The sequence below is a fragment of the Malaya genurostris genome, chromosome 3 (genome assembly GCF_030247185.1).
Source record: "Malaya genurostris strain Urasoe2022 chromosome 3, Malgen_1.1, whole genome shotgun sequence".
In the NCBI taxonomy this organism is placed as follows: Eukaryota; Metazoa; Arthropoda; class Insecta; order Diptera; family Culicidae; genus Malaya; species Malaya genurostris.
Window position 1 is genome coordinate 53,571,057 of NC_080572.1, and position 20,108 is coordinate 53,591,164.

The 20,108-nt window shown below is 38.3% G+C and overlaps 2 protein-coding genes across 4 annotated transcripts in view; one reads left to right on the forward strand and one right to left on the reverse strand.

Annotated features, from left to right (window-relative positions):
* Nucleotides 1-20,108, reverse strand: part of LOC131439659 (protein CBFA2T2) — a 230,787-nt gene that overhangs the window by 136,569 nt on the left and 74,110 nt on the right. The gene's annotated exons all lie outside the window — the stretch shown is intronic.
* On the forward strand, nt 9,206-10,120 carry LOC131433799 (uncharacterized). The gene has a single exon (XM_058600398.1). The coding sequence runs from the start codon at nt 9,206-9,208 to the stop codon at nt 10,118-10,120; it is 915 nt and encodes a 304-aa protein (XP_058456381.1).

Consider the following 20,108-nt stretch of genomic DNA (forward strand, 5'->3'; position numbering starts at 1 on the left):
AGTTTATTAGTGTAAATGAATTTAATTCAATGTTTATGCTGTTTGATTAATATTTAGTCACATCGTAATCAAGCAGCGACAGGAGAAATCGAGGTAATATCAATCGCATCGGCAATCAATGAGCGACCTGGTGAGTGTAATATCAAGAGAATTTAAGTTATGACAGATCGGCTCTCAGACACTCAATATATGATGATTGGTAGAGCCTGGTTGGCAGCAGTCCAGTGACATACGCTTTCCAATCTTCGTCGTACAAAGTTGCTAGTTTATAGTGACTTTTAGCAGCTCTGATTGTAAACATATAATTACCCACCCAGGACTGGTACGGTGGGACGAAAAATTAAGAGAATTGTGAAAGTAGAATTTATTTGGAGGATTTAAGTTCACACATATTCCAGAGTAGCTTCTCCATGGTAAGATGAAGAAAGCAGATTCAAGTCCTTGCTCTGAGCGATACTTGTTCGCCAATTTTCACTTTTTCATTGTTTCATTCATTTTTTCTTCTCCCTCGGTCTGTATCTCATTGGTAGTAATGAGAAATAAAAAAAATAGATTTTTGCTTATCCCACGAAAAAGTAGCAATATGAAAATTAAACGGCAGTAAGATACAATAAGTCATCATAATGAAGTTTGACATCTTGAGGGAATAAAAAAAGAAACCATTTCGGCTAAGTCCTATTATCTAGCATTTTGTAGCAGAGAAGTAATTGGTAATTTATTATTGATTTCGATAAAACCGATTTTAGAACTTATACCAAGGTGTAAATCTATACCCTAAACTAATTTATTTCTTAACTGTCCTACACCCGCAAATTATATTTTGATAGAAATGGGACCAGACAAAATTGATGGTGTTTTGCCCCGTGACTGATATTCATTTCATTCACGTCATTGCATTAAGAAGTTTTATTCGTCTACATCAGGGGTTCTCAAACTATTTTGGGTCATGGACCCCTTTACTCAAATTAACTTAGGCCTCAAACCCCCATCAACAAATTTCTTTGAAAATTCAATTTCTTGCTTTTTTAATATTGGTGTAAAATACTTACCAATTTCGGCAGATGGTCGAATAAACACAACTTTTTTAGCGTAAATATTTCAAAAAACAACTTATATCAAACAATAGTGGGTCGATTTGTAGACCTCGTCGACCCCCATAGTCAGTTTTCGTTTACGTCGACCCCCGCAAAAAGGATATCGACCCCAAGGGGTCTATATCGACCACTTTGGGAACCCCTGGTCTACAGTGAATTATATGACATTCAAATCAAGTAGCAGGATTGGGACTGTAATCCTACGCAAGTAGCCACAGTAATAGAGTCTTATATCTGCACTGGCATACAGTCAATGATCTAAAATATCTGAATATTTTACGCAATAATTATTACTATTGCTATATAACTCAATAAATTTAGAAAGATCATTTTATAATGTACACAACGAAAAACAATCATTTAAATATACGTCTTCTGAGACCGACATATTTGAGACACATTTTTACAGCTGATTTAATTCAAGATTTGAAAATTTCTATGCATTTGCTATAAATAAACAAGCAATTTTACGTGCCTGAGTGAAAGGTTGGGTTTGTTTGCCATGGGTTTAAATTACTATTTTACATTTCCATCATTTAAAGAACTACGTTTTTATGTGTTAAGTCGTATGTGAATTTTCGCAACCTGTTATTCTCGTTTTTTATGCTGTCTTCACTCAATGTAAAATACGAAATATTATCATTTTAGCAATGATAAATTGTAATTAATGCTAAATTACCTAAACGGTCGATTTATCATATATCAAAATACATCATCAAATTTTCATGTCTTTCGTTAAAAAGCTATACAACATATTTACTTTCATTCCATTTGACAGTCCTTTGCTAACTCAAGCGCCACAGCGCTACAACTTTTCTGAAGTTTTTGACGAATATAATCGGTAATTATTGGTTTTGTTGGTCAAATAACTATTTTTTAGTTAACTTCTATCAGGTCCAAAGGCAAAACAGAAATATTATTTTAAAAAAAATCAACAACTACAAGCAACAATTTTGTTGTTGATTAGATTGAAGCGGCAGATGACAGTATCGAACGAGATACAAAAGCGAACTATGGCCGAATTAAGGCTCAAATGACAGATGAAAGAATAAGCAGAGCTGGCAATAAGTATGTTAACCTTATATAACCTGAATAGCAACAAAATGGTCTTATGACATTTTATATTATTTATTACCCGGTTTTATGACATTTATTATTAGATATTTTCTTAGTAATAATTTCAAAAACTTTTTCTAATCGCCCAACTGTAATAAATAGAAGAAAAAATAGTTGGATTAACTGTTATTCTAATTGAAATCGCGGCAACTATAAATATTGTTCATCTTTTCAATTTAGAAATATAATCAGTTACTTAGTCGTAGTTCTCCAAACGCCTGAGTGTCAATTTTCGCAACAAAATGTTAGTTCTGGAACAACGACTCTAACTATAAGCTTTCTTCATTTTTGTACAAAGATTTAACAAAGATATCGTTAACCGCCAGGAATGGTTACTATGAAGGGTACGGCACTGATTGTTCCCCCCTCCTAGAAATTTTATTGAAGGTGGCGGAATAGCAATATTTCAGAAACTGGAATAAATATTTCGAAATTTGGTAAAGATAAATCACACATTTTCTGTAACTTCCATAATCTAACTCCGTAATCTTTTACATTTCTTAACTAATTTACTACAATAAGATATCTTACGGCAGGGTATGGACCATTTTGCAGGAAACATTTCTTTAAGAGGAAGCTGTCCATCGGCTGTGGACCTTAGCGACTACTAACTGTTTGCAGGTCACAACAGAAGGCTCCTGGGAAGAAGATTCTACTTTAACGAAGAAGTTAATGGTGAAACAAACGCTTATTTTGAGGTAAAATATAAATCGTTCTACAAGAAAGATTTTGAAATTAGACAGGAAGGTATTGAAGGACACTAACACATGGATCAATAAGTCCCGAGACTAAAGCAGAGATGGCGCTCGTAGTAAACCAATAACCACGTCTTTCTAGAGTACTAACCTTTGCTTGAAACGGGTCAAAATTTTAAGTCGATCCGACCAGAAACAGCTGAGTTATCGAGGTTGGGGTAAAGTCGTTTTGTAGTTTGTTTAAAAAATGGAAAAAACGAGGTTCGTGTTTTGATAAAACATTGTTTTTAATGGGTAAAAACACCGTGCAAGCGAAACAATGGATTGAAAAATGTTATCCGGACTCTTGTCCATCAAAAGCAACGAGTTGTCGGTGGTTCGCCGAGTTTAAACGTAGTCGTACCGACACAAATGACGCGGAACGCTCGGGTAGACCTGTGGAAGCCGTTACACCGGAAAATGTGAGTGAAGTGACAAAAATTATAATGAAAGATCGTAAAGTGAAGCTCCGTGAGATTGCTGAGATGACACAGATATCTTATGGAAGTGTATTTACTATCCTTCATGAAAAATTGAGCATGAAAAAGGTTTTTTCCAAGTGGATGCCGCGATTGCTTTCGATGGAACAAAAACAGCAACGAGACGATGATTCAGAAAGCAGTTTATCGCTGTTTACTCGCAACAAAAAAGATTTCTTGCGTCGTTACGTGACCATGGACGAAACATGGATACATCACTACACTCCAGAGTCGAAGCGGCAGTCATCTGAGTGGCGCACAGCTGGCGAAAGCCGTCCGAAGCAGCAGTCAGCTGGCAAAGTCATGGCGTCAGTTTTTTGGGATACGCATGGCGTGATTTTCATTGACTATCTCGAAAAAGGTAAATCGATCAACAATGATTATTATATTGACTTACTGGTGCGTTTGAAGGAGGAAATTGCAAAAAAAAACGACCGCACATGCAGAGAAAAAAAAATCCTTTTTCATCAAGACAATGCACCCTGCCACAAGTCGATGAAAACAATGGCGAAATTGAACGAATTGGGCTTTGATCTGCTTCCCCACCCCCCATACTCGCCAGATTTAGCCCCCAGTGACTACTGGCTCTTTGCTGATCTTAAAAAATGCTCCAGGTAAAAAGATTTGGCTCAAATGAGGAGGTCATCGCTGAAACTGAAGCTTATTTTAAAGCGAAAGATAAATTTTTTTATAAACATGGTATTGAAAAATTGGAAAAACGTTGGAACCATTGTATCACCCTTAAAGGTGATTATGTTGATGCATAAAAAAAAATTTTGCAAAAAAAATGTTGTTTCCATTGTTAGTCTCGGGACTTATTGATCTATGTGTTATATTGATGAATAAATTTGAGTTTTGCCAAAAAAGTGTTTTTGTTAGTCAGTCCCTGGACTTAGGAGACATTAATTCGTGTAGGTAATGAATGACCGTTACTATTGTATAACTGAGCTGTATTTCAATGTTGTAAGAGTCATGAAATGTTGCTTTATGCTTTGCCTACGAAGTCTGTTCAAAAAGACTTGGCTTTGTTTTTCAATGTCATACAAAGGAACTCAGAGGGTTACGAGAGAGAGAGAGAGAGAGAACATTCTTCCGGGTAGTTCAAATATAAAATTTATCAGATACCTGATATGTGTCCAATTTGTTATAATACAGATTACACCAATTTAGAAATACATCCGATGGCTCACTTGATCTCGGAACAATGGTCAACTCCGGCGGAGACTTGTCCTTGATGCCATCAGTGTGCGAGAATGTTTCTAGCCACGAATGGGATCGAGCTCTACGCTCCAACATCTACGAAATACAGCACCAGTATCACTCTTGCGGACGGAATGTGTGCGAAATTGGCATTCGGCAAAATACGATGGGAACATGTGGAGATGTTCAACCAGTGAGAAATGGCACATGTATATGAATCCACCACAGGATGACACCGTTCAGCAACAGCATCGGAGGGAAAGGATACATTTCGTATACAAAGAGAAATTGGAAGCCGTTGCTGTACCACATTAACCGCAAATGTTGGAAACATTCGGAGGTTGCTGCTACTGCTGCTGCTACTGATCCAATGGTTCTACTGCGCTAGTAGTGTGACTCAGCCGGATACTGGTTCCGAACAGATTCGAAATTTGAAATTATCTACAACATGCGCCACGACATAAAAATTCGGAAACCGTTTGGTGGTAGAGGGAGTAAAGTGCTTTTCACATGGTTTCCGGTGCTCAGCATTTTTGTGGATGGTGGAAGTAGAATAAACACGTGTTCTCTTTGGCAACATCCTGGCGATCAATTACCATAAAAATCTCTCCGCACCACTGTTTTCTAAATTGAATCGGGTTTTGGATGAGCGATTGCCTAACATTGAAGCATTTAACATACTAGAGGCTAAAATCAACGATCAAAATAATTGCTCTAATTATACGCCGTCTCTTTGTGGATATTTATCGTTGACATGTCTATTTTAACCCAGTTCAATTCACCATTCTAGACTGAACAAAAACCGACAATTCAATACATGTTTAAGTTTTTTAAGTGCTCCGTAATAAGTGCTAAATTAAATCGCAACTTAATCAGGACCAACGCAGATCCTATTCCGTTTCACTAGCCTCGTCTGATTGCAACACTCATCAAGCAAATAGCACAGAAAAAATCGATATTCATTTTACCAGAGTAAACCTCGAAACGTTGTGGTTGAAAAATATATCCTGTCGGTAGGTATCAGCACCAACCTCCGATCACCAGAATAACATACATCATCAACTGCAGCGAACAAAACACCAAACGAAGTGAATGGAGACTCGCGCGCATTTCGGCTACGATAGCGCAGCCTTCATCTGCTCTTGACACCATGAACAAGTAGCAGCCCAAACAGTCCGGCAAAACAGCCAGTGTCAGCCGGAGTCAAACAGCAGGTCACGACAGGAGTCGGAAAAAATTTACTTTTTTGGCCTTCAACCAAACACCACCCGCTTATGACAGTCAAGCTGCTGCTTCTGTTGCTGACGCTACCGACTGCCACATCCAGACGAGTTTCCACGCTATCGTGCTTCCAATGAACGGACCCGATATGATGACGGACGGATGGCTGGTATGGAGCTGGGTGCCCTATTGGCCCGGCTAAACCAAGCCAAACCATCGGCTGTGCTGTCTGAAACAAAAGAAATCAAAAACATTCGTACGAGTGGTAAACGCGCGTGGCATCGCATCGGAATGGCAGTGGCCGCCTTTGGTTAGTAGTTTTGGAATGGTCCGTTTGTGCTAGAGGAGGCGGGGGCGACCCAATCAATTTCACCGAAATACGGGGTATTAAAGCTTTATGCTCTTATTTTTTTGACATTATGATTCTGTCTATTCAGCAAAACCAAAACTATCAATCAGTGAAAATGTCTTTGGAAGAACATGACATCCCAACTTCAGGAAGATAGAAGCTATCAAGAACAGAAACACCGGAAATAGTATTTCGCTACAGTCTCAGCTAGACATGTTTATGCAGGAGCGAAAGCATATAATTTCCGTCAACAGCAACAGTCGGTCGTCTGAGAGTTACTACCGTGATACGATGAGTGATCCCGGAAAAATGCACCAAAAATGCGAAATTGAAGATTTTTTGTCTAACAGTAGCAATCTGAGGCTTGATACTACTTCGCTAAACAAAAGTAATCTGATTTAGTAATTGATATATTTCATTGTTTTTTTTGCCTTTCTTTTTTATATCGTTTATTTATACCTGGCTTTAACATAATTTTGGTCGTTCGCCGGGTTCTTTTTGCCTTTCTCTATAGAAAGGTAATAGAATTGCTGGATAAACCGACTTTCGACCATAACACTAACACTATGATATACCATTCGAATCAGCTCGACGGGATCGGGAAATGTATGTGTTTGCACTTTTCAAAGAAATTTGCTAGCGCAAAGTTTTCTCTAAGATGTCTGAACCGTTTCAACAAGCTAGGGCTCATTAGAAAGCTACTATTGGACCGTTGATCAAGTTCGAAGATCGAATGGCTCTGATTTCTGGTTCCGAAGATATACACCCTTATTCTGAATAACGACGTATCGTTTTTTCGGTCGTATTTAATTTGCATTCCCAATAACGCTAGCAAAATCAAAGGTAGCTAAGATTCGATCGAAAAATCAATACGTCGTTATTCAGAATAAGAGCGATAATGGTATCAGTGGCGTAACCGAGCAAGCGTCTTTCTTTTACCGTCCAATTTTCTCAGAGATGGTTGAACCGATTTTAACACACCTAGGCTCGATTGAAAGCAACATTGATTAAGGGGCGGGTAGGGTCTAACAATTTTGAAAAATCATTTATTTTTTTCTTTGTATTTTCTTATAGTAAAACATTTCAATAATATTCTGTGAAGTTTTCATGTCCATCGGAACAAAACTCAACAAGCTATGGACCTTTATCTTCGTTTATCTCATACTGCGAAGAAATAAGAACTAGGCGCATAGGCCCAAAACTTCTACTTTGATTGACTTAAACTTGACAAAACATTCCTGAAATGTTTCATTATAACAAATTATGAAGAAAATAAAAATTTTTTTTTTGAAAATATTATATCCTACAGGCTTCCTTGAGTGTAAATTGTTTTCATTGATTTCGTAGACAAAAAACTTTAAACGCGTTTTTCTCGAAAGCAGGTTTTGAAAGTCCGTGTCCATCGTAATTCGAAAACTACTGCACTAATTTTGTTCAAATTTTGCACACACTTTCTACATATAAAAAACAGCCCCCAGCGATTACCTTTTCGTTGTTTGTTACTTTGGAGAGATTACAAAACGAGTAGTGGCATCGGAAATGGCTAAACTGTTTGACCCACTTGGAATTGTGGGCCCAATAATTATTAAGGCTAAGGTTTTCATGCAGACGCTATGGGTGAAGAAGCTTTCCTGGGACGAAACCCTTCCCAAAAGTTTGTGCGATGAATGGGAAAAATACCGAATCGATTTAACCACATTGAAATCCTTGTCAGTTCCTCGTCTGGTAAAGGCACCAGGCTCAGCAAACAACATTCAACTCCACGGATTCTGCGATGCGAGTGCATATGCCTACGGAGCATGCATTTACGTAAGAAGCACTGGCCATGACGGTGTGGTGACTGTTCGTCTTCTCACAGCAAAATCAAGGGTTGCCCCAATTCATCCTACGACCATTCCACGCTTGGAACTTTGTTCTGATGTATTACTAAGTCATCTCTACTGTCAAGTTACTGAAAGTCTGAATATTAACGCAAAATCATTCATGTGGTCTGATTCTATGATCACGCTCCATTGGCTACACAATTCACCATCCAAGTACAAAACGTTTGTAGCGAATCGAATAGCGGAAGTGCAACGGCTGACCGATGGTTGTGCTTGGAATCACGTCTCCGGCTTGGAGAATCCAGCGGACATAATCTCCCGAGGAACTTCTCCTAACGAACTCTTCAATTTATCTCTATGGTGGAAAGGGTCGCCATGGATAGCTTTGGAACCAGCAGAATGGCCGAACTATTTTGCAAAATTTGATACATCAAAGGTGTCAGTGAATGAACTCGAAGAAAAAGGTAACACAGCGGTTGCTGCCGTTGTTAGTACACCTGATCATTCTTTATTCGAACGTTATTCATCTTTAACTAAATTGTTGCGAATTGCCGCCTACTGTCGAAGATTCGTCAATAATTGTAGAGAAAAACTTTCAGGCACATCTCTGGTATCATCAAATTACTTACCAGCTGATGAAATTTCTCAGGCAACAATGGGTCTGGTTGTGGCTGTTCAAGCTGAATGTTTTCCTCGACAGCTTGCTCTTGTTCGCTGTGGCAAGGAACAGGAATTAAAAAAGTCATGGCGAAAACTCAATCCCTTTTTTCATGAAGGTGTTCTTCGCGTTGGTGGACGGCTAAACCAATCTCCTTACGCATTTTCCCGAAAACATCCAATGGTACTCCCAGCAGTTCATCCGTTCACCGAGCTGGTTGTGGATTCCACTCACAAGCAATTACTTCATGCTGGTCCTCGATTAATGATTGCACATATTCGTGAACGTTTTTGGCCTTTTGATCTCCGTAACCTGGCACGGAAAAAAGTTAGAACTTGTATGCAATGCTACAGAGTTCGCCCTTGTACTGAAAATCAGCTTATGGGTCAGCTTCCTAGGGTTCGAGTAACACCTGCACGACCGTTTCTTAATACTGGCGTCGATTTTTGTGGGCCAGTCCTTATTAAAAATACTATTCGAAGAAATAAATCGATTCCACCATTGCGCGCCTATATCGCACTTTTTGTGTGTATGACTACGAAGGCCGTACACATCGAGCTGGTCAGCGATCTTAGTACCGAAGGATTCTTTGCGGCATTAAGACGTTTCTGCGCACGACGGGGAAAGCCAATCAGTATCTACTGTGATAATGCGACAAACTTCACCGGAGCTGAAAGAGAACTACAATCACTTTTAAAACAGTTCCTTAATCAACAACAGCGAGAGAAGATTGCGAAACATTGTGCAGAAGCCACCATTCGATTCCAATTCATTCCTGCTCGTGCACCTACTTTCGGTGGCCTTTGGGAGGCCGCTGTTAAAGCATTGAAATACCATCTTCGTCGTGTCGTCGGTTTTGAACCAATAACGCTTGAAGTCATGCAAACGGTTCTCTGTCAGATTGAGAGCTGCCTCAATTCACGACCCTTAACAGCCATATCCGAGGACCCCAGCGACTTGGGTGCCCTAACCCCGGGACATTTTCTGGTCGGATCAACACTCCAATCAATCCCGGAGCCCGACCTTGCCGATGTTCCCTGTAATAGACTTTCATTGTGGCAAACAATTCAACGGAAGTCTCAGCAGTTTTGGAAGCTGTGGTCAACTGATTATCTTCATCAACTACAGCAACGCACAAAGAATTTCTACCAGCATCCAAACGTGCTTGTTGGAAAGCTTGTGCTGTTGAAGGAAGACAATTTGCCGCCGCTTAAGTGGAGTTTAGCTCGAGTTACCGCTGTGCATCCTGGTCCGGATAGACTTGTACGCGTTGTGAGCGTGAAGGTACCTTCTGGTGCTATCTACGATCGTCCGATATCAAAAGTATGCCTACTTTCCATCAACGATGAAACTACTGACCCTCCATCGAATCCTACAGTGAGAAGTTATGATCCCGACAACCAACTTCTTGAGCATTCTATAACATCAGATGACGAAGATGAATAACTAGTATTTATATTTTGTGAATCATTTTTTTTATATGAATGAAATTAGTATTCCATTGGTGGCCGGTATGTTGCGAACGCAAAATAAAGAAACCTATTGTCTCTAGATTTCGAATTAACACTCGTGTGAGATAGCACAGTAGGCAGTAAAACGCTATAAAAGCAGAGCAGAATCACAATAAATTATCAGTCTTTATCAAACCGTGACACGCAGTGTTCCTATTTATCCGAACAGAACCAAGTCTGAGTTAAACCTTGATATTCAAAAGAACTATTAGAGATTGCTTTCTTGAACTATTTAGAAGTCTATACAGTCCACATCCACGGTCCCCGGCAGATTGGTTTGTGACCCCCCCAGCTATCGAAGAGAGTGTTCCGGCGCGGACATCTACAAAACGGCGGATTTTTTTGTAAAAAAAACCGTAGTTTTCACTTTGAACAACCACCAAAAATTCAAAAAATCAAAAAAAAAATCAAATAGAAACGTTGGGGTCTAGAAAAAACTACTACTCTAACTATGCTGCTTTGATTTGTTCACTTCTGATTAGTGTTGTTCGAATGATGCAAAACATTTGAATTTATTTTGTTGAACAATAATTTTGGAAAAAAATCGCAAAAATGATTATTTTTTCATGATTTAGACCCTACCCCCCCTTAGTTGCTGCCACTCCTGATTTCGGATATGTACAATGACATTGCATCACTCGTATATTGCGCTAATAACTCTATAATATTTTTTTATCAAATGGTTACTTTTATATACAAGACTAGCGGACCCTTGCACACTTCGTAGAGCAATAATATTGGATTAGATGTAGAAAACCAAAACTCAATTTCAATGTTATTTTTACGTTTCGTCTTTGACTCATCAGTGCCGAGCAGTTCAAATTGAACTGCTTAGTGTTAAACTCGGCAGTTCAATTTGAATCGCTAAGTTTCTGCTATTTACAGATCACTTTTTGTTTTGCAACGGAGTGCAATGTCTTTTCTGACGGGCCGAACGAAAACGTGTTTTCGACTATTTCTGGCCGATGCAGGTTTGGTCATTTAGGGGTCAGCCAAATTTTGTACTAGGGCATTTTAATGATTATTGAAGATAAATATCATTATAATGCTCTATGGTAGTAGCCCCAATCTTTTTATATCGCGGACAACAGGACAAAATTTATAAAACCGATAGTGTGCCGAAACACAAACAGACAGCGTACAATTTACCATCTGAAAAAAAACTTTAAATTCACGCTACAGACTCATAACGATTGCCCACACTACAAACTCCTAATGATTATTGACGGTAACAGAAAAGTTAAACGGATCAGAAAATGACGTTCAAATTGAACTGGCATATTAGTGGGCATCATTGGAATGCGTGGAATGAAAACTTTTTCTTCTTCTAATTTGCCATTCAAAATTGTTGCCTCGACAACATTTGCGATTAACTTTTGAACTTTAAACTTTTGTTTGTACTTGTTCCTCTATTTTCTACACTTCATTTTGTACTTTGTGCGCTTGTTTCTGTAATTTGTGTGTTTGTTCCTGTACTTTCTGTGCTTGTTCCAGAATTTGTTCCTGTACGTTCTATATCTGCTCCAGTATTTTCTGTATTTGGTCCTGTAACTTCTGTACTTATATCTACACCATCTGCACATTCTGTACCTTTTTCTGAACTCTCTGCAATTGTGCCAGTACATCCTGTACTTATTTCTCTAATTTCTGTGCTTGGTTTTGTACTTTCTGTACTTGTTCCTGTACCTTCCTTATTTTTTCCTAAAGTTCTGTACTGTCTGTACTGTCCCTCTTATTTCTGTACCTGTAGCTGTCCCGGTGAACTTATTTCGAATACTCTTAAGTCAGAATAATCGAACGACCCTCATGATTGCTCGCGATCAGTGAAATAGAATGGTAGAATGTTCCGTAAAAATGAATCATCTGACAATTGTTTTTGATTCGATTTTTCCAAAAAACAGGTATACACGTACACTTCGACCTTTAAAGCAGTTTTTTCCAGCTCTTAAGAGTCCCAAATGATTCAAGCAAAATACAACCAAAATTAGTTTGACAGTTTATGAGCAAGAGAGTGAGTCATTCGAATAGGTAAAACATGTCGATGAGTTCCCAAATCTCGGTTCCATCGATGTAATTTAATAATAGGAGGCAAATGGGATTGTTCGAATATATTGGACGAAACTGTTCATAGCCACTCAAATGCAAATAATTTAAACTTTCGATGTACTCTGGGTTGATATAATTCGAATCGCGTTTGGGCCAATTGAAGACGTTTGGACTCAAATAAATTACCGAACTTTCAATTTAAAGGACAACATTTGAAGGTCGTTTCGAGAAAAATTTACACAAAATCTCGTCCAAAAAATCTTTAAAAATATAGCATGAGAAATGCTTATGAAAAATGTATACAAAAAACAGAAAACATTCTTCTAATTGTTCCAAAAAGTAGATAACCGAACAGTTTTGGTGTTTGAGTTAACTGTGTTAATTTGAACTGGAAGCACACCTCAATCCTGTTGTCTCAGTGCGTTGTGACAGCAATAATTATATCTATTGTGAAGATAAGATTCACATTTCTGGAGTTTTAGGAAAACAAAGAATTATAAAAAAAAATGTTAATCACTTTCTTTTCTTATAATTGTTCTATAATTTGGCTTCACGGCTTCACGGAAAACGGAAACCTGTATGCTGTTCATTTGGTGCCTTTACTTAATTGAACATGTGATTGGGAATAAAGAAACACGTGAATCAAGTAGGCTCAGTGAAATTTTTGCACAAATCAGCTCGTTTGGCGCCGAACGATTTTATTAGTAATCTAGTATTCATATTTTGCTCTACAGTCAGCTAGCATTTCACAACTTCATACACCCCAAGCAATCATCAGAGATCCAGCATGCATTGAGTGGAAAATTTCCAATTGTAAACGAACCAATTTTCTAGTTTTTCCCTACTTTCCCGAAGGATTTTCCTTATGTACTATAGCCTAAAACCTCCGCATAAACGTCATCTTCGAAGCAAATTCGAAAATCGGCCCACGCATACCAGAGGCAACACACACATTTTTCGCTATTATTTTATATATATATATATATATATATATATATATATATATATATATATATATATATATATATATATATATATATATATATATGTATATATATATATATATATATATATATATATATATATATATATATATATATATATATATATATATATATATATATATATATATATATATATATATATATATATATATATATATATATATATATATATATATATATATATATATATATATATATATATATATATATATATATATATATATATATATAGATAGATAGACATCACTATTGTTCAGCAATGTTGTAGCTAACAATATCCTTTACATTTTTCTCGCTTACTGTGTTTATATATTTTGCTCATAAAAACAGTAATCTTAAAATTTCTGTATTTTTCGCTTTCAATAAAACACAAACGTAAGCGGGATACATTGCTCCCCCAGGCCAACTTTACAAGGTCGTAGCTCAGCTGGTTAAGAGAAATAAAAAAAATTCACCAGTGTAAACAAAAGACTAAACATCAGATTGAATTATCGTAGAGGTTGATTATAGTTATAGTAAACCGTAACCAAAAAACGGAGGTTTGAAGTAGCGCTGGTGTAGAAATCTAACCGACGAGAGCGTTTTGGAGTTAACCAGTCTAAACTCGTATGAGAGCTAGTATTTAATTGTGGATCAATTTCAAAGATCAAATGTCTGGCACTAGCGATTCCGGAAATAGAACGGTATAAATGATGTAACCGACAAAATGTTTTTTATTGTTAAATTTTCTTAGTCGGCAGAACCGCTTTCTACAAGTCTTTGCTCGTTTGGAAGCAACTCTTGAATTTTTGATGAAGTTCGAAAATCAAACTGTTGTCACTTCCGTTTCTTATATTATAATAGGTAAGTGACGTAACTGACCAGACGCATATTTCTCATCAGCTGAATTTTCTCGAAGATGACTCCACAAACTTCAACCAATTTAAACTTATTTGAAAGCTAACAATGTTAATCAAATTTGGAAGGATTATGACGAACATTTCCGGCCCGAGAGAAGTAATCTTATATGTAACATAACCGACATATCCCAGTGTTTTTACTACACCACAATTTCTCGAAGATGAGAGAATCGATTTTGAAAGACTCATTTGAAAGCTACTATCAGTGGCCCTTACACGTGACAATAGTGTTGTCGATTCAAAGTATTGTCAATACCATCAATCCAATTGGTTTGATAACTTGAGTTCGAGTTTTTCAAAAAATTCAACCGTTTGGCGGTTTAAATATTGCAACTGAATATTGAAATATTGAGAGAAAAGGTGTGTAATGAAATTATTGTCGGATTGATGAACAGTTTTAGCTGCCCTTACACGAGACAATATTATTGTCAATACAAGGAGTATTGAGAAGACTTTTGATCGTGTAGTGGAAACTTCATGGGATTGACGAAAATATTGTCAAAAAATCAATACTGCTCATTAATCCTACAATACTTTCTCTCCAGAGAGGAAACAGTTAAATATGTACTATGACCTTTTCTCTCAATGTTTCAATATTCAGTTGCAATATTTAAAACTGCAAACGCTTGATTTTTTCGAAAAACGCGGACTCAAGTTACCAAGCCAATTGGATTGACGGTATTGACAATACTTTGGATTGACAATAATATTGTCACGTGTAAGGGCCGCTTTTGATTTTTTGACAATATATTCGTCAATCCAATGAAGTTTCCATTACACAATCAAAAGTATTGTCAATACTCCTTGTATTGACAATAATATTGTCTCGTGTAAGGGTCGCTATTGGGTTATCTGATAAGCTCACAATAATGAGACTATTTCATTGGCAAGAGAAAGGTCACAGAAAAAATATATACGTTTGCTCATTCAATCACAAGTCATTTTTTTAAATTCCAATTGAGTTAATGTTTGATTTGAACGACGTGGAAATAAAGTTGTCTTCTACATTTTTGGGAAACGTGTTCAAATTCCGAACATCTCTAAATGCAAATTTTTAAACCCGAACCAGAAATAACAAAAAAAAAAACAACTTTTTTTTATTGAAATCCAACCCGTTCCCGTGGTATAAATACCTTGACCATCTCCAGTGTACACAACGGCTGTAGCTGTATAGTGCCAATCAGGAGCAGCCGTCGACGGCCAGGTTGATAGCTAGGCAAAAACAGGCTCACACTACTCAACGCAACGCGTTTGAACTCATGAGAAATTCAAAATGTCACACAAGATTATGGTACACCACGAGCGGAAAAACTTTACCGTCTATTTCGACAATCACGTTGCACTTGGCATTTAGGCAACGTCAAGCTACACGGATGACTCATCTTGCTACCGTCATTGATTGACATGTTTGCTGGATACAAAGTTATGGATGGTAAAAAACACTACAGCTTTGTAAATCGTTTCCTTTATTTTTGTTTTTTTAAACGTGTTCCAGAATTCAAAATCATAATTTATGAAAATTATAATTTTTGATACAGACTTTGACAAATAAATATGCTTTCTGCTCTCAAAAGTAAAAACAACCGTATACATGGCAAAAATAACACAGCTCAAATGTTGCCGCAGGTGTTGAAGTAAAATAAAATTTCCTTATTTATTATTCCCATTTATGACTAGCAAACCCTGTCACTGAGGCTACAGCGGTTGCACCGGCCATTCCATGACGCTTCCTATGAAGCAACCCCGGATCTAAGAATCTCCAAAATCAATCTGTGCTCAATAAAAGTAATGTTTTTCGCTGTCGTTCAAAAACACAAACGACCGTCACTTCGAGTTAAACGGAATGCGCGTGGTTTGTTCATCACCATCATCGGCGAACAAAATATTTCCGATTTGAAGCCTTTTACGATGGTCGCCCCTCGCTTCGGTCGTCGTATTGAACTTTTATGCTGTACCATTATGTTCGACCGACCAACGACAACGACAGCAGCAGCAGCAGCAGAACGGCCTTACCCGTTAGGGTATGTATTTTAACAGCACTGTGAAGCCCCCATACCGTGTCGTTTGTGCTGCTGAACACCGCCGCTGCCGTCGCCAGCCACCCGCATAAGACGCGATCTCAATTTTGTGATGAATTCATCCCGACGAACCGACCCGCATATGCCTAACAAGGTTGTGAACTTTGTACAGCTGATGGGAATGGAATGAGGCTGTGTGTTTAGATGACACAGTAGATGTACCGGCACCATCATATGTTTATTATCGCCCCACCGAAACGATATTGATGCTGGACTACTGAACCGACTGTTTGGAAAGCTCGGAGTGCTTGATATTCATGCTTACCGAGCTGGAATCTTAATTAATGTAATGTTCTTCTTTAAAGTTAAAGATGATTGGAACGATTGGTTGAATGTCTTCGCTTATTTCATTCCATTCCATGCAAAGCGAAAATCCTATAATCTGAAATAAACACATCACAACAGTTTACCTCTGAAAATTTCTCATAGAGTCTCGGTGAACTCATATCGAATCAATACACTTGACGCATGATCCATTATCACAAGCGTGCTAGAAAATATGCAGATATCCTCCACTGTCCTCCGTGTTCTAGCAGAACGAACAGTACGCGTACTGCGATACAGAATGCGCAAAAACACGTACCCTGCCACCGTCAAAGCGTACATTGGATTAAATACTAACATTGATGAAAGTATCCCCTCTTGAGCGCGAGTACATCAACGGACACAAACCAGAGCAACTGACGAAAAATGCCAGATACAGCAAAAGGAAACCGCCCTCAATCGCGCCTAGTGCTACACACATTTAATTGATTTTAAATTGGCTGCTTCTGGATTCTCACGATCTTCGCCCTGATGCGTACCGTTATCGACACAGACGGCTGGACAGCATCCAACGGTCTGCTTCAATCATTTCTCATTCTGCATCCCAACCAAGCGTTCTCAACATGAGATATAAACCAGAGAGAGAGAAAGAAAGAGAGAGAGAGAGGGAATTAGGAATGCGACTGACTCAACCGCTGTTTACTCAAGTGATAGTGTTCCTATACACATATTTCCCTCGTCTATTACAAACCGCGAAAAAAGTAAATATTGGCAATCCCTTCGGATAGCGTGGCGAAGACGGGTGAATTCCGGATGCCTGCCGTGGGAGGCCTATCGCCAGCAACGCACTTTATCATTCGTCTCAAGAGCGCTTTCCCGGGCTCCCATGCCGACGATCGTCTCCGTGAAAGGGGTTGGCCACGTTCTTTGCCTGTCGGATTCGGAGCTCTGGAGTTTCTCAACTGTTGAACTCAATTAAAATGTTTGGTAAACTTTTTTGCTTCTCTCGGGTTCAGGAGCACATCCCAGATCCGGGAGCGCATCTGAGTGGCAGGAACATTGACCAGGGTGCCGTGTAGTGGCTCATGCCGGGTACGATCCGCCGATACTTAACGAAGCTTCAGACCGGGTATGGAAAACTGCCGACAATGGCAGTTTTGGCAATCCGGGCTTCTGGATTGTGTTTCAGAGGGGTAAACTTTTCGGCGCGGAATGCAAGATTAATCGACTGTTGGTGTACATGTGCTGGGGTAATTTACGTCCGTGCGGCATGAACCGGTTAGACGGATTGGTTTGTGCTGAGGTTAAAGTTCGTACGAGCTAGTTGACCATTACCGTGTGTAAAGGTACATCAGGGTACAAGAAGGTATGAGGATACATAACATTGAATTAGTTTTTTTATTATAAATCACAATAATCTTCCAAGACGACTTCCGATAGGATAACAAGGGAATAACAACGAGATAAGAGAAGTCCTTGTAACGTTTTGGGATCGACTAGAAATTAGTACTAAGATTTTATTTCCAATCTAATCAAACTAAGGTTTGCTCAATAAAAACCATGCTGGGCTATCACCTCAGGATAAAACAATTAGGTCAGGTTAAATCCCATACAATTTCAAAATTGCTCGAAATCAGCTAATGAAAATATATGTTCCTTGTTTGGAACCAGAACAAATGCACACGTTACTGTGTACCTCGTTGCGAATGCAATTGCCTAAACATGATATAGGAGATAGTCGGCATGTGAGCCATTAAAAAAAATCTTGTAGCAATTACAAAGCTCGACAGGCTTGGATTTAGCGGCCCTTTTCTCAATTTGATGGAATCATATCTGACTGGTCGTAGTATGACCGTGAAAATTGGTGACTGCATTACTACATCATTCATCGTGAGCTCTGGCGTTCCTCAGGGAAGCCATCTAGGACCATTCATATTTCTGCTATATCTAAATGATCTGAATTTCGCATTGCAATGTATGAAGCTATCATTCGCCGACGATTTCAAGCTGTTTCATCTCATCAAAGATCTGAAAGACTCAAATTTCTTGCAGTCACAGCTGGATGTATTTTCCAACTGGTGCAACGTCAACAGAATGGTCCTGAACGCCTCTAAATGTTCCGTTATTTCCTTCTCTCGTAAACGAACCACGATCACGTATGATTACACTATTTCGCAAGCTGTTCTAAAACGGGAGACATCAATTAAGGATCTAGGTGTGTTATTGGATTCAAAACTTAGTTTCAAAGGTCACATAGAATATACCCTCTCTAAGGCATTCAAGATGCTAGGTTTCATCTTTCGCATCTCAAAGAATTTCAGTAACATATACTGCCTGAAATCGTTATATTGCGCTCTAGTTCGTTCTACATTGGAAGATGCTGTTGTTGTTTGGGCACCATATTACCAAACTGATAAGCTGCGCATTGAAACTGTTCAGCGCAAGTTCATTCGTTTTGCTTTGCGTCGCCTGCCCTGGAGAGATCCCTTGAATCTCCCAAGCTACGAAGATCGATGTAGGCTCGTACACCTCGATTTGCTATCTGTTCGCCGTGATACATTGAAAGCTGTTTTCGTCGCGGACCTCATCCAATCTCGAATTGATTGTGCAGATCTCCTACAACAGCTAAATTTTGACATTCATCGGCGTAATTTGCGGTTTAATCCCTTTCTCAGAATTCCTCGTGCTAGAACTAACTATGGCTTTAATGAACCGTTTTCGAGTATGTGTCGCGTATTTAATACTTGCTCTGATGAATTTGATTTAAATCTATCTCGTAACACCATTAAAACCCGTTATCTCCGATTTTTTTCCCGCTAGTTTTATTTAGATAATTAGACGATATCAATAGTTGTTAGCTAGCTTTGTAGTTTAAATAAGGGTAATTTAAGATTTCGTTATGTATCAGTTGGACAAATGTTATCTGTTGATACAAAGACGAGAAGGTTTTATGCCTGCTGGAGAAGGAGAACAAAGATCTCAGCTCCAGCGGGCTTTTCCCTTGCTCCTGAATAAAAAAAAATAATAAATAAACACTTGATTTTGATAATTGATACGTCCATGTATTATTGCATTATTGACCAATTTAAAACTGTGAATGATCGTTTGTATACTGTTTATGGAACATTACGTGATAAGCACATTTTGTTAAAAAAATAAAAAGTAGAAATTGTCAGTCATCAACCAACAATAGCCTTCTTCCTTACGGTTGAGTGTTATAGTATAGTGTTTAGTGAAAAATGGATCAGGGTCATGTCGCCGAAAGCCATTTCGCCGAAAGTCGTTTCGCCGAAAGGGTAATTTCGCCGAATGTCATTTCGCCGAATGGGCCACTTCGCCGAATGTCATGTCGCTGAATGTCATTTCGCCGAAACCCATTTCGCCGAAAGGGTCATTTCGCCGATTCCTGCAAATGTTTTAAAATCGTAATGGGAATCGATTTAAAATAAAAACAAATTAAAGACGTTAACGCCCGTTTTGTTGACCTACAATTGTACTTCTTGAATAAAGATTGATTCATGAACCTCAGAACGGAGTTCCCAAAGAAACTTGTTGATTACTAATCATCAAAGCAATTCCATAGGTATCTACCAAGCAAATGTATGTGGTATTTTCCGTTTACTTAAAAAAAA